At 33.4% G+C, this 15,317-nt stretch overlaps 1 protein-coding gene across 1 annotated transcript in view; it reads right to left on the reverse strand.

Annotated features, from left to right (window-relative positions):
• Positions 1-5,516: 5,516 nt before the first annotated feature.
• PKN2 (protein kinase N2) overlaps positions 5,517-15,317 on the reverse strand; it is a 130,346-nt gene continuing 120,545 nt past the window's right edge. Inside the window, exons 19-22 of the mRNA XM_004442905.3 lie at positions 12,532-12,674; positions 8,464-8,571; positions 8,175-8,255; positions 5,517-8,087 (exon numbers count right to left, since the gene is read on the reverse strand). Of these exons, the coding sequence (XP_004442962.1) occupies positions 7,884-8,087; positions 8,175-8,255; positions 8,464-8,571; positions 12,532-12,674 (536 nt within the window). The 3' untranslated portion in view covers positions 5,517-7,883. The remainder of the gene's footprint in view (positions 8,088-8,174; positions 8,256-8,463; positions 8,572-12,531; positions 12,675-15,317) is intronic.

Below are 15,317 nucleotides of genomic sequence, written 5' to 3' on the forward strand. Positions count from 1 at the left end.
TACTGTTGAGATGGGGCAGGCTTACTGTCCATGTGACGTGTCTGTTCATATCTTTTGAACTTTTCCATTGTTTTCTTTTCCTTACTGAGTTCTAATAATTTTTAATATATGTTAGCTATTTTCTCTGTTACATGTGATGGAAATAATCTTTCAGTTTGTATCTTGTCTTTTTATACTTTGTCTTTTGATAAACAGAAGTTCCTAATTTTATTACAGTTTATTAATTTTTCTTGCATTTTGGTGCCTTCTCATATATACATATTCTCAATGTTTTAAGCTTTCCTTTGACATTTATTTTTAATCCATTTGAAATTTTTATTTATAGTGACAAATTCAATTTTTTTCCCTTTCCATATGGATAAACCTAGCTCAATGTATGGAACACTTTCTTCTTTCTCCAAGAATTATCATGTCACTTCTTTCATAAATCAAAGTTTCAAATATGTGTGAGTCTGTTCCTTGACTCTCTACTATTCTATTTGCAATATGTACTACCACTAAAATAGCTACATCTTTACAATCCTTGATATCTGGTAGGGCAAATTCCCCTTTCCTCTCTTTGTTCTTCAGGAATTTCTTAACTATTCTTTGACTATTCTTGACCTTTTGCTCTTCTATATAAATTTTAGGAAGAGCTAGTAAAGTTCCACAAAAAATTGTTGGGATTCTGATTGGAGTTGCATTAAGTCTACAGAACAATTTGGGGAGAACTGGCATGACATCATAAAATGGGATATTTCTACATTTACTTAAGTCTTCTTTAATGTCTCCCAGTAAAGAATTTTTTTTTTCTACAGGTCTTACACAACTTTTGTTAGATTTATTTCTAGGTAAGTAAGTTTTGTTCCTATCATAAAAGTTGTGTTTAAAAAATATTATGTATTCTAATTGTTTGATGATCGTGCATAGACATGTCATGACTTTTCTATATTCATCTTATAACCATCATCTTGGGTAAACTATGAGTGCTAACAAATTGTAATCTTTTGAGTTTTCTAGGTAGACAATCACATCACCTGCTAATAATAACCACTTTATTTCCTCCTTTGAATCCTTATATTACTGAAAGCAACAGAGTTCAATGTTGAAAAGTAGTAGTAATGACTGGCATCCTGGTCCTATTCCAATTTTCTGTGAGTGTGTGAGCAAGATCAGCCCTGAGCTAACATCCAATGCCAATCCTCTTCTTTTTTTGCCGAGGAAGACTGGCCCTGGGCTAACATCCGTGTCCATCTTCTTACTTCACATGGGACACTGCCACAGCATGGCTTGACAAGCAGTGCGTTGGTGTGCACCCGGGATCCGAACCTGTGAACTCTGGGCTGCCGAAGCTGGGCATGCACACCTAACCACTACGCCACAGGGCCGGCCCCCCACTCCCTAATTTTAAAGAGAATGCATCCGTTTCCTTTTATGGGATGATGCCATTGATTTTAGTTTTTATTTTTTTTTTTTATTTTTTTTTTAAAGGTAATCTTCTTATTTATTTATTTATTTATTTCTTCCCCAAAGCCCCAGTAGATAGCTGTACGTCATAGCTGCACATCCTTCTAGTTGCTGTACGTGGGACGCGGCCTCAGCATGGCCGGAGAAGCAGTGCGTCAGCGCACACCCGGGATCCGAACCCCGGGCCGCCAGCAGCAGAGCGCGCGCACTTAACCGCTAAGCCACGGGGCCGGCCCTGATTTTAGTTTTTAAAAATTTTTTTTTAATATAGGTATCATTTATCAGGTTAAGGAAACCCCCCTCTCCTTTTTAAAAGCAGGAATGTGATCAACTTTTTCTAAATTTATTATTTTTTCTCCTTTAATCTGTTAATATGGCAAATGACAATTATAGATTTTCTAATATTAGGCTATCCTTGCATTACTAGGACAAGCCCAGTTTGCTAATGGAATAGTATCGTTTTCATACATCACTGAATCTTATTTGGTAATACTTTCTTTACTATTTTTGTATCAATATTCATGAGTGAAATTTACTAGTTAAAATATACAAGCAGATTATGTTATCTAGATTATAATGACTTCATAGAATGAGTTAGTAAATATAACTTTTCCCCATTATCTTGAAAACTTTCCATGTCGTTGAAATAATCTCTTCCTTGAAAGTCTGGAAAAACTCACTTGTAACACAATCCAGGCCCAGTGTTTTCTTTGCGGAAAGACTTAACTTCTGCTTTTATTTCTTTAATGGTTATGAGATTATTCAGTCTTTAACTTCTTCCTAGTTTAGTATTCTTATATTTTCCAAAGACTATCTCCATTATTTTAAGTTTTCAAATTTATTAGCATAACACTGATAGTATTTTTATTTTAAAAAATCTTTGCTGTATTTGTATTTACATTCATAACAGATAGTATTTATGCCTTCTCTCATTTTTCATTTTTTTAGAGCTGTGTCTATTTCGTTAGCATTTTCAAGAACAAGCTTTTGGCTTTTACTTCTATTATTTTGCTTATTTTTATTGTTTACTTTGTTTATTCTGTTGTTCCTTTTCTAACTTCTTAAGCTGAACAATTTGATCAATTTTTAATCTTCCTTTTTCTAATTTTAGTTTATAAAGACTCCTGGAAGCACCACTTTTGCCACACCCCTCAAGTTTTGGTATGTAATGTTTTTACTATTATTCAGTTCTAAGTATTTAACTACCACCATTCCATTCTTTCTTCCTTTGATCCATTATTTAAAAAGTTTTTCAAATACATATATAGATTTTAAAATCTTTTTGTTTTAATCACTTAGAAAATATAATAAGTATAACTATACTTTGAAATTTTCTGCAATTTGTTTTATGGCTCAATTTTTATAAATGCTCCATGTGTGCCTGAAAAGAATGTGGAGTCTCTTAATTGCTGGATGGAGAATTCTATATATGTCCATTGGATCAAGTTTATTATTGTGTCCAGAATTTCTGTTGACTCAAAACAAAAAAAGTTTTCTATCTATTGATTTGGTTCATTTAGATTTACCTAAGTGTTTATCATATTATTTGTTCACAAACCTTTTTTGTATCTTGGATAATCATTCTGGGATCATTTTCCTTCTTCTTAAGCACTTTCTTAGAGTAGGACCCTTAATAGTAAACCCACCTTTTAAAAAATATTTTTATTTGCTCTTATTCTTAAAAAAATAATTTTACTTTCTACACAATTCCAGGTTGACATTTTGTTTGCCAATGCTCTGGAGACAATATTCTACTGCTTCCACTGTTGCTAATGAGAAGTGAGCTGCTAGTTTTTCCTTTATAGATAATTAGTCCTTTCTCTCCGGGTAGTTTCTTTTTTTTTTTTTTTTTAAAGATTTTTTTTTTTTTTTTTTTAATTTTATTTTTACCCCCAAAGCCCCAGTGGATAGTTGTGTGTCGTAGCTGCACATCCTTCTAGTTGCTGTATGTGGGACTCGGCCTCAGGATGAACGGAGAAGTGGTGCCTCGATGCGCACCCGGGATCCGAACCCGGGCCACCAGCATCGCAGCGCGCGCACTCAACCACCAAGCCACAGGGCCGGCCCTCCGGGTAGTTTCAAGATGTTGTCTTTGGTGGTCTGCAGTTTCACTACAATGGTTCTATGCATAAATTTATTTATATTTATCCTGTATGGAGAATATTGTAGTTCTTGGAAATTTTTCATCTCTGGAAATGCGTAGCCATTATCTCTTTAAATATTGCCTCTCTTTCATTCTTTCCTCTTGGGTCTCCATTCCATCTTCCATATCTCTTAACCTTCCTTTCATATTTTCTATTTCCTTCTCTCTTTATTTAATTTACTCAGGATTGATTTTTCAGATATTATTTTCAGTTCCCCAGTTCTCTCTTCAGCTGTCTAATCTGTTAACCCTTCCACTGAGTTTAAAATTTGATCAATTATATTTTTATTTTTGTATTTTAAAAATGTTTGTTAATTTCTTTAAAATTTTACATGTTTATCCTGTTAACTTTAGGTATATAAACATTTTGTACATAGTTATATTTTGTATCTGAGAATTTTAATATTTGTAATCTTTTGGAGGGGATGTCTAAATTCACTATTTTTCTTGGTTCTCATTCGAGGTAGCTTGCTGCCTGCCTCTCATGTGTTTGGTGATCTTTGACAGAGTATTACTTGATCTTAATCTGTGGAAGTCCTATGTTCCCATCCTGGAGAAGCTTTCCTTCAGAAAGTATCTGATTCTATTAATAGAAAGAGAGTGACTTGCAAATTAGAACTTGGGCTCCTGTGGAGGATTTTAGCACAGAACATAAGTTCTATGGCTTTGCAAGGTCTGTTCTCCTTCACAACGGTGTTGCTACAGGAATGCATCCTTGGTAACCCTACTTCTTCTGGGTGCCTGCATTTCCAAAACCAGCTCTCTGCCATTGTGGCTCTTACTCTCTTCAACCTCCTACTTTTCTGGCCTACTCTGTGGTCTCAGCCTCCAGTCCCAAACTCTCAGTATTCCCACTCTTGTGGTTGGGCACCCTCTATCTCTTGGGTGCTGAAGCCCTGGTTTGTCCAGATTCAAGCTCAACTTTGTTTGCCTGTATTGGGGTGAGGGGTTGCCAGAGACCACTCTTACCTTTAATAAGACCAGCAATGCCTCTAATTATGTGTTTTATTGGAGGTCTTAGAGCTTCTACTTGGTCATGATACTAGAATTTGAAATTATGCAAGATTTTTGACAATTAGGAATTATTTAAAAACTTACCTCTATTTATATATATATTTATATACATGTTTATAAATACATATATTTATATATATATACACACACATAGAGCTAATATCTCAGAGAAACAGTAGATCTCAAAAGATAGCTAGAAGGTAAATAAGAATTCTATATTAAGATTATGATCCATGGATTGGCATTTGCTCCTTTGGGTTTCTCATACTCATCCTCAGTTGCTTTGGAAAGATCAGCACCTGTAAACATTTTGTTAGATTTGAATCTATAATGCAGCTTTCACCTAGTCAACTTACAATGGCAATTTCTATTATGACCTCAATTTGTGTTATAGGGATAACATGGATCATTTTATATTTCTAAAATACTCTATTTGTAATTTTTGAAAAAGATGACTATAAAACAGCTAGCATTCTATTTTCATTTACCTATTTTCTGAAAGGTCAGGTCCTAAAATAAAATAAGTTAACCTCAAACAAGAGAAAAGTACATATAATACTGGTGTTTGTATTTTAGCATTAATGCATACTGTTCTTCATTTATGAAGACTTTGATGCTTTTTTTCCCCTACCTTTCTATCTTCAGTGTCCAGCACACAGAAGGCATTCCATAAATATCCACTGAATGAAAGATGCTACTGATCTTATAGGAGTAGAATGCAAACTTTTCCCATTATTACCAGCGAAGTGGACAATTTGCTCTGAATCTTCATGATTTTGCCCTTCCCCTGAACAAAAAGTACTTGCAAGGAGGCTAACTAAAGTTAGTCTTTGAGATCTTGAATATAGTAAAGCTAACGTATAATTTGACCAATAGGAAGTTTCTAAAAGGAAATAATACTTAAAACCAAAGGTAAAAATTACAATCTATTTAAACTTTAATTTGTGCATTTGTGGTAATTTATGACTGCAAAACACTTTTTTCTTCGAATGACAGAGTTAAAGGCACATTTCATTTGAATGCATAGTGTACCATTCTAAAATATCCTAATTTCCTTACAAAGTGCTTGAGCAGTCACTTACACAGACAGTAATAGCAAAATATATTTACACTCTATAGAGTTAAAAAATTTTAAATCTGACTAAAATATATATATTTTAAAAACTACAGAAAAAATTAGTGCTTTCTTCAGCTTAATTGTGTGAAAATACCCTGCCCTATAATTTTTTTTAGTGATTGACTTCAATTAAAAACAATTTCTGTACATTGTGTAGTTACAAAATGCTATGTCAGTTTTTAATGCTAAAAGCCTATTTTAGACATTTCTTTCTATGTATATTTGAGAACCAGAAAAGGTGAGCAGACTGTACCTCAAAAGTATTTAGTGTTTTTTTTAATGTGTTAACACTGTTTAAATTAAAGCCAGACAATTAAGCTAAGATTCTCTATTGTCCTTTACTAAGGAAGTTAACTGGCATTTTAAAATAACTTTAAACAGCATATTGCTCCCTCTTTCTCTAAGATTTTCCCACAAAGGATCTTGGGTAATAATCAATTTGGAAGGAAATGTCAATTATCTCTGAACAATTTTAATTGTTCTCAGAGTACAATAAAAACATGCCAACACACCCTGGCAAGGTTGAAATATTTATGTTTTTAGCTCAAGTCTCTATAAATCACTGTGCTTTCACGTTTCTCATAGGATTTGAACTTCAACAATTTTTAAGACATGAGATCACTGTGATTAAATAGTTAATTCAGTACGGTTAGTTAACAACTTGTTATTCCTGAGGTATGATGACCCTAACATGCTAAGCACAGAATCAAAGATGTTATTATTGAACTATGGAAAAAAATGAACTCATAGACTAGGAGGGAAAAAAATAAAAACAAACAAAAAACCCCAAAACACTCCAGGCAAGTGGAAAAGTCACGGCTTACAAAAAGACTTTCCCATAAGAGCGTTAAAAAAGCCACAAATGGATCCTCTGAGGAGTTGTAAAAAAGTATTTGATCAAATTATTTTTCAGACTTTTGAGGTACAGCTTTAGTGTTATAATTTTTATAAAATATAGACTGTTTTATCAAAAATATTTATACATTCTGTTACAATATATTGCTTTTGCCCTCAGTAACTGCCAATATAAAATCTGGATCCAGTGGCCTAAAATGTACAAATGCACTTAACATAAATGCTGGAGTTTGAGGTGTCTGGTGGCCACTGTACAAAAGTGATGAAGTGGTGAAATTAAATAATAACCCTACAACATAGAATACATTACAACTTGCACATATACATGTTCACAGCATGTATACAATGATAATCCCTATGTTTTAACAAAGATATGGTTCCCTTCTACAGTAGACACAAGAACAAGATGAACTAGGTTGATAAAAGTACAACGAATATCAAAAAAGGAGGAATCAGTTCACTAATTTCGGAGGAAGGTATGACAGCACATACTGAGTGTCTAGACTTTGGGAATGCATCCAGGTAACACAGTATCTTGGTTCAGGCTGATCAGAAGTCCTCATTCTTAAAATTTTAAGTAAATGCTGAGTTTAGTTGTTCCTGTTTGTTTCAGCATGGCTTAATAAACAAAAAATTGTTTGGCAAGTAGCTCTGTTGGAAAGCTATGAGGCTCTCTTACATGGTTGGTAAAGATAAGGCAATAAAAATTTTCTCCTAATAAATATAGAAAATTTATAAAACAAGACATCAATTGATTTCGTTTAAAAAAAAGAAAAAAGCCCAAAAATGTGCACAAACTACCACTACATTTTTTTGATATTAAAGTAATTTCTTTAAAAAAATAAGAGTATTTGCCTTATTCAAACGAATCATACTATGTGTGAATAGTAATAGCATCCCAAGCCTTTTTTTTTCTTTTTGTAAAATACAGCTAAGTGAATTTAACTGATTAATCTTCCTTCCACTTAAAGCAGGCATACAGCAAAGCTAGGGACTATAGAAGAGTGTTTTTTTTTTTTTAAAAACATAGACTATTGATCCAAAAGTATTCATTTGTGATAGATTTTCATGGCTGATGTTCATTCAGCTTAAACTCCATGAAACTGTTTCCAGTGCTCAGATTTATGTTGAAAACACATTGAGAAGCCACTTTTCAAGAAGGTATTAAAATAGTACTTCTAAACAAATCTTCATGTGTTCAAAAAAAATCTCAGAAGCTGTTGGTGGCACAGAGAGCAAATGAAGGGTTGCTATTTTTAAGAGGTCTTCTTGTAAGTCAGTCTGCTTGGTTTCACAGTGTCTAGGAACTTAACACCAATCAGCAATGTAGTCAAAATCTCTGAACATTTCTTGCTCCTCTTCTGAAAGTATCCTTGGTTCTCGAGGTGGAGTTAGAATAGGTGCTTCTGAGGTAAATTCATCATCAAAATTACTAACATCTTCCCGTCCTCTAATGGTAGGTACAAATGGCGGCTTTACTTTTTTGTCCATCAGAGCACTCCAATCAATTAGCTGGATTACAAAATATAAAATGACCAGTTTAGTTTCCTACACCTAATTGCTATAGTTTCATAAAAAGTTTTAAAATTTCATACTTACCCGGAAAAATGGGTGCTTTTTTACATCCTCTGCATCTTTCTCACCAGCTCCAAGGCGCCGCTCAGGATTTCTTCTTAATAGCTAACACAACATAAAGTATAAAAGTTAAAATAAAACCAGCAACTTCATTGATAAGGATGCTCATAACTTGCAAAGATTTAGATTTTTCTTGGTATGTGTTTGTCTAAACCACAACATCTATGACCTGAAAAATAACTTCTATAAGTTCTACTGAGAAATATCCTTCAATATAAAAAATTTAAGTAGTTTATAAACCATTAACTCTTACCCTTCTCATTATCGAAATGGCTTCTGTAGATAAGAACCTTGGATACCTTACTTCATCATTTACAATACTGTCAAAAACCTCCTCTTCATCATCACCAGGAAAGGGAGACTAGAAGAAATATCTTTGAGTAAGTTAAAATGAGTTTTGATGCAGTAAAATCTTATGACCTACCTAAAGTACAACCAAGAACCAGGTAGTGAGGAAAAAAAAATCAACAAACACCAAACAAACAAGGACTACAGGAAACCACAACAGATATGTATCTATTACCCAAGGGATACACCATACACTCTTACCAAAATCTTTAAATTTATTTCACAGGCCCTAAAAACAACTTTTATCATATCACATATCATTTTCACTTAATTTCATTCCATTCCACTTCATTTCATTCATTTATTTATTTACCTAGCCAGATGTTCAATATTTTGAATGCCTACTCGACAGTGGGAAGTATTCAGATAATAAACACAATCCTCAAGAAGGTCAATCTTTTGGAAAAAGAAAAGGGAGCAGTAAGATAAATATGGTAATGAGTGCTAGTATAGAGGGAAGCACAGAGTTTGTGGAAATACATCAGATAAGGATGTACTCTAAATTTCAAAGTCAACAGCCAATTAACAGTGGCGACACACAATGAGAGGTTTGCAGGCATAAGGACTGGACTAAGAAGCAGCTGCCAACAAAATCAGACTGAAAGGAACTCAAAAAGCACACATTTCCAGGCATATTTAATGCTTTATACACAATAGGTCTTGGGGCATTTCAGTAAACAGAGTATTAAAATTGTTGCTTATAACGACCCTGAGTCATAAAAAAGTAGTTAAATTACATTCACTGTAATAATTTGATGTACAAAGTGATAAACTCTCAATTATGTTGAAAACATGGCTGTGAAATTTGACTTATTACCTCAGAATTTCAGATGGCTTAGATCTGGCTGCTTGCTTCCCGTAAGGCATTAAAGAGTAAGAGCCAAGCAGAAAGCAATATCAACGGAAAGGGAGGGATTTGTGAAAATGAATTCAGAACCCAACTTCCTAAAGCTGAGCCGCCAATCTTATTGCTCATATCTAAGAAAATTTCAAACTTCTCAGCTATCAAAACAGTCTGTTCATTCACTCATTCAAAATAGATAAATCAAATACCTACTCTGTGGGGCAATATAATTTCTTTATGGGATTGAGACAGCAAGTCAGCGAAAAATTCTCTTTCACAAGGATTCTCAATCAAAATATCAAGTGGTAATACAAAGCATTTTTGTCTCCTATTTTGATCAGCCAATTTTGTATGTGAAAACTGTCACTCCACAAGTCTCTGAATAGTGAAGATTTATTTACATATTTTTTAAGATGTTCAAGTTCCTTGTTTCTGCAAATAGATTACAGTAGCCCCTCTTATCTGTGGAGGATACATTCCAAGACCCCCAGTGGATGCTTGAAACCTCAGATAGTAACCGAACCCTATATACACTACGTTTTTTCCTATACATACATACCTATGATAAAGTTTAATCTATAAATTAGGCACAGTAAGAGATTAACAACAATAACTTTGGCATATCCAAATTGCCAGCATTACTACTCTTGTGCTTTGGGGCCATTATTAAGTAAAATAAGGGTGACTTGAACACAAACACTGAGATACCGTGACAGTCGATCTGATAACGGCTACTAAGTGACTAACGGGTGGTTATCGTATACAGTCTGGATACGCTGGACAAAGGGATGATTCATGTCCCAGGTGAGACAGCCTGAGAATTCATTGTGGTACTCAGAACAATGCATAATTTAAAACTTACGAATTGTTTATTTTTGGAATTTTCCATTTAATATCAACGGCAGGTAACTGAAACCGTGGAAAGCAAAACCATGTATAAGGGAGGACTACCATATAAGCTAACAGGACTAACAAGGAAAGGCTAACAATTGTGTTTTAAGCACATATAAAACAAATCCAATAGTCTGTTCAGATGTCAAGTATCTAAACTCCAGTATCTAAGGTTACTTTCAACTTCTTTGATACTTCACTCTCATTTGACACCGGGGAAAGGGGACCTGGTACATTAGTTTATTCCTGGAGTCTTTTCCAGTCCTCAAAACTCATATAAATTCAAATACAAATTTGGAAATGCATAATATATCCAGTGAGTTTTCAGTTATTTGTAATAATAAAAAAATTACACACAAGCTTTAGCCAAACTTCACTTTTATCACAAGTAAAAAAAGTTATCGCTAAAATTTCACCAATGTTATGAAATTATAAAGTATACTGATGAGTTTTAAGTTTAGTTCTTTTCCCAACTATCCTCTTAGGTAGGTGCTAAAGAGAAGCGAAATTGCAAAAAGCAACCGTGAAGGAACAGCCGGATTCATTGTCTTTTATCTCCTAGGTAAGTAAGAGCTCAATCAATTAGAAGCTCTTTTAAAAAATATGGAACAAGAACTTCCTTACTTGTTCACTGCCAAATGCTCCAGTCATTTTAGAATAGGAGAATCAAATGGCTCTTAATTCTGTAGTATTCTGTAATAAACTCACATTTTTTGCATGTCATCTCTAATATGGAGAGTAAATTTTAAGCAAGCATATAATTTTTGGTAACAATTAAATCTCAGATGTAACTGAATACTATATTAAAAAACAAAGCATAAAAATGTTACTTTTTTTAAAAGGAAGAAAAAAAAAAATGAGTTCAAGTTTGCCAGAGCTTACAGAAACAACTACTATGAGTACTTCTGACACCCTTAGAAAGTAAAGACCATGGTGAATTAGGGATAAAATATATCTTTCCATTTTAAAATACCATATAGCAGCTTTTCTAAATAGAGGTGAAAAATTCAGATCTGGACCATTGGTGTTAAGAACAGAAACAAGTTTAGGTGGACTGAATACCCTATCCTGGAGGCAGCAAAGCATAATGGTTTGGAGACAGGTTCTGAAGCCAGAGAGTCAGGGTTAATATCCCAGCTCTACCACATGACAGCTGTGGGACTTCAAGCGAGCTATTAACCTCTTTGTGTCTCCATTTATGCATCTGAAAATGGGCATAAGACTAGTATTGAGCTCATTAAAGGTTGCTGAAAAATTAAATGAGCTGATATTTATAAAGCACGTAGAATAGTGCCTACCACATGGTAAACATTTTAATTAGCTATTTCTTTTCCTCCTTTTCCAAGTATCCACTCCAATTTGACATACCAAAAGGGGCTGTCATTTGGATGAACTGAAATCATTTATCTGTTTGTTTGATTTAAATGACAGTCACAGAGCAAAGCTTTAGAAATTTCTGACATTCAATAATTTGGTCATTCATTCATTCAGCTTCTAATTTGTTCATGCCTAGAAGGTAGAAGGAAGGTTGTTGGCACTGGGGAAACAGCGGAACAATGAACCAATCCCATAAGATAATTCTTCTTGCCTCTCGAGATCATCAAGCCCCTCTAAGTAGTTTTCAATTACTTGTCTAAATATTTACTCTTTCCCATTCCTCTCTAATTTATCATTTCCAACAATTTATAACAAAATAAATTAGCTCTTATTACTTCTTAATTTATTAGATATAATTCATTGTTTCCCAAATGGTAACAAATTTCTGTGCACAACTAAGTCATCTCCAGAAATTTATTTAAGTAAATCTAAAGAAAACACTAGGGGGAAAAAAGTTAACCTTTTCAACTCCGCTGTACTGTTTTTGAAGGTAAGATTTATTTTTGACCAATGTATAGCTGACTTTTCTTTACAGGTACACAGTGCATTCTCTTCATTAGTCTTCCAGCTATTGTATCCCCTGTGAAATGACTGGTTACATATGATTATGTCTTAAAATCATAAAACATAACCATAGCAATACTAAAATATAAGGAACTATTTTCAAAGCATTGGTAACACATTCCACAGATAACATAAAAATCTAAAAAAGACAGTGAAGATAATATAGAATCACAGGCAATTATTAGTATATTATAAATATTTATAAAACAGGTTCCAATTACGCAGGAGACAAATGACATGTTTTGTTCTTTCAATCATCTTTCCTCCTTTCTCTCTCACCTATTTTATACTGCTTACCTCACCAACGAGCATTTCATATATAAGTACACCAAGGCCCCACCAATCTACAGCCCTTGTATAGGAAGTTTCTGTTAATACTTCTGGTGCAAGAAATTCAGGAGTGCCACAAAATGTGCTTGTTCTATCTCCATATCCCATTCCTGAAAAAGGTAAAATTTAAGTATGTTAGTGATGAAAAAAATCTAGCATAAAAATTAGAAAATATCCTTAAGATACAAAATTAAAGTTGTACATTTGTGCATGCTGACCAAACTCAAGATATATTAAAGACTTTTAAAGAAAATGTTAACTGTACAATAGCAACTGTACTTACTAATGGGTAAAAATAAATAAAATTTTCATATTTCATTTTATTTACTTATTTTCTCTTTCTGTTCATTACTTTAAAAGTGATGCTAAGAAGTTACAACAAAAGGAACTGATTCTAAGCTTTAATTTCTATCATCTTTTCAATTCAATCTTTTAAATAAGTTTATTTGCTTCATTATAAAAATAACATTAAGTATAGTTTGGAAAATACCAAAAAGCAAACCCTAGATTATCAAGAGGTGACCAAATGTGTCATATAATACAGAGATATGATATTAATATTTTAGCTAACTAGCTTTCAAATATATGTTCCTCATAATTTAGTAATACATTAATTAATCAAATATACATTCTACATATTGAAGATAACATCTCAATGTATTCTAAAGTATTAAAATCTCATGATAAGTGTCATGTTATGAAAGAATTTGAAAGAAAAGCTCTTAACTCTAAATTTAAAAAGGTATGCATTTACAATGACTCAAAATTTCAAATGAATTTGTAAGTCTATGGACCAAGCCTTGAAGGGCATAATTAAATATATCAGCACATTAGGGTGGAGGCATTTTTTATTCTTTGCAAAATTTCTTTAACATTGTCATATTATTTTTTTCTTCAATAAAAATACTATTTTTAAAAAGATTTGCTATAATATCTATAGAAGCTCAATACAAGCCTTTTAAGTGACTTGACCAAGATAAAGTTAACAGAGACAGAAATAGAACTAATATTTCTTGATTTTTATTTTGTGCTCTGTTCACAACTAGAGCATAATACATATGTCATACTTTTAGGATACAACTACTCTAATTTTTTGTCTTGTTTTGTTTATAGTAATATTATAAAATCTGTCACATTTTAATGTAATGCATACATATCACGGCAATTATAATAATATGATTATATTTTATTCATTCTGATATATTTTATCCTGATATTGTTAAGGAAGTTCAAAGTAGGCCCAATTAGCTAGGACTTCAAATCGATAAAACTCCATGGACTTAGTTAACATCACGTTCTGGAGTCATAAAGATCTGGCTTAATTCCAGCTTTACCACTTGTTTGCTGTGAGAGCTTGGGAAAGCTGTCTAATCTCAAAGCCTAGTTTCTTCATCTATATGCAGCAGTTAATACTACTATCTACTTTCATAAGATTGTTATAAATTAAAGGAGTTCATGCATATGAAACATTTGGCAAAGTGCCTGACATACATAAGTGCTAAAAATTGTTAGCTATTATGTTTATAATGTACTATATATATTTTTATAATGAAGAAAAACACTGGTTATTCAATACATATTTCCTGAGTACCTATTATGTTCCAGGCATCCGTGCCAAGTGACGGGAATACAAAAATGAGAGTAAGACACAGTTTTTGTCTTTATGGGGCTTATAGGAAACTGGAGGAAAACAGATATATATAGATAATTTTATAATGATATGGTAAGAGCAAGATATTATGGAAACACTGAAGAAGGGCTCCTAAAGCTGACTTGGTAGTTGAGATCGGAGGAGAGGAGTCTCAGGTAACTTATCTGAGGAGGTGACACATCTAAAGGATGAGCAGACGTTAGTCAGCAAATAGAGTTGGATGGATGATAGTGGTGGAGAGAGACAGACTATTTGCAGTTCATTGTTGCTGGAGTAGAAAGTACTAGGCAGAGAGCAGCAAGAGATATGGCTGGAGAAATAGGCAGGCAGATCAGGAAGGGCATTGTACACCACATCTTAGCCACTGAAGGGTTTTTAGCAGGGGTGTACCACGGTCAGATTTATATTTATACGGGCTGGTCACATTTTAGCAATTACATGGCAGACTGATTTGAGGGAGAAAAAGACTAGAGACAGAAAAGGTTAAGAGACTATTAAGGTAGTCTTCTTAAAATAAGATGATGGTTGGCAGTAGTAGAGGAGAAATGAAAAATTTAAGGAATATTAAGGAGAATATTAAGGAGGTAAATGTCAGCACAGTTTGGTGATTAACTAGATGTGGAAAGTAGAGAAGAGGACAGAATTGAGGATAATTCCACATTTTCAGATTAGGAGATTACAAGGATTGTGGCAACATCAACTATGAACTAGACTGAGGAAAACAAACTAATTTTGTTTGTATAGAGTTTGAGGTATCTATTGGCTATTCAGGTGGTGCGGTCTAGTAGATAGTTGAATATATCTGGTAGGAAAGGAAATAATAAATCAGGGACTCATTAGCATACAGTTGTAGTTAAAAACTAGCAGTGAAGAGCAATGGGCTAACGACAGACTCAGAGGAACGAAAGCATTTAAATCAACAGTGTCCAAAACAGAGAAGTCCAGTAAGAGAAAAAATTTTTTATTGGATTCAGCAATTAGGGGGTCAGTGGGTAACTGATGAACATATATTTGCGAAGTTCATTCATTCATCCAACTACTTGTTAATCGAATATTAACTGAATAGTTAAGATGTGCCAAGCACTATACTATGTGCTATGGA

Source organism: Ceratotherium simum, chromosome 2, assembly GCF_057802395.1.
Source record: "Ceratotherium simum simum isolate JZ-2026a chromosome 2, ASM5780239v1, whole genome shotgun sequence".
In the NCBI taxonomy this organism is placed as follows: domain Eukaryota; kingdom Metazoa; phylum Chordata; class Mammalia; order Perissodactyla; family Rhinocerotidae; genus Ceratotherium; species Ceratotherium simum.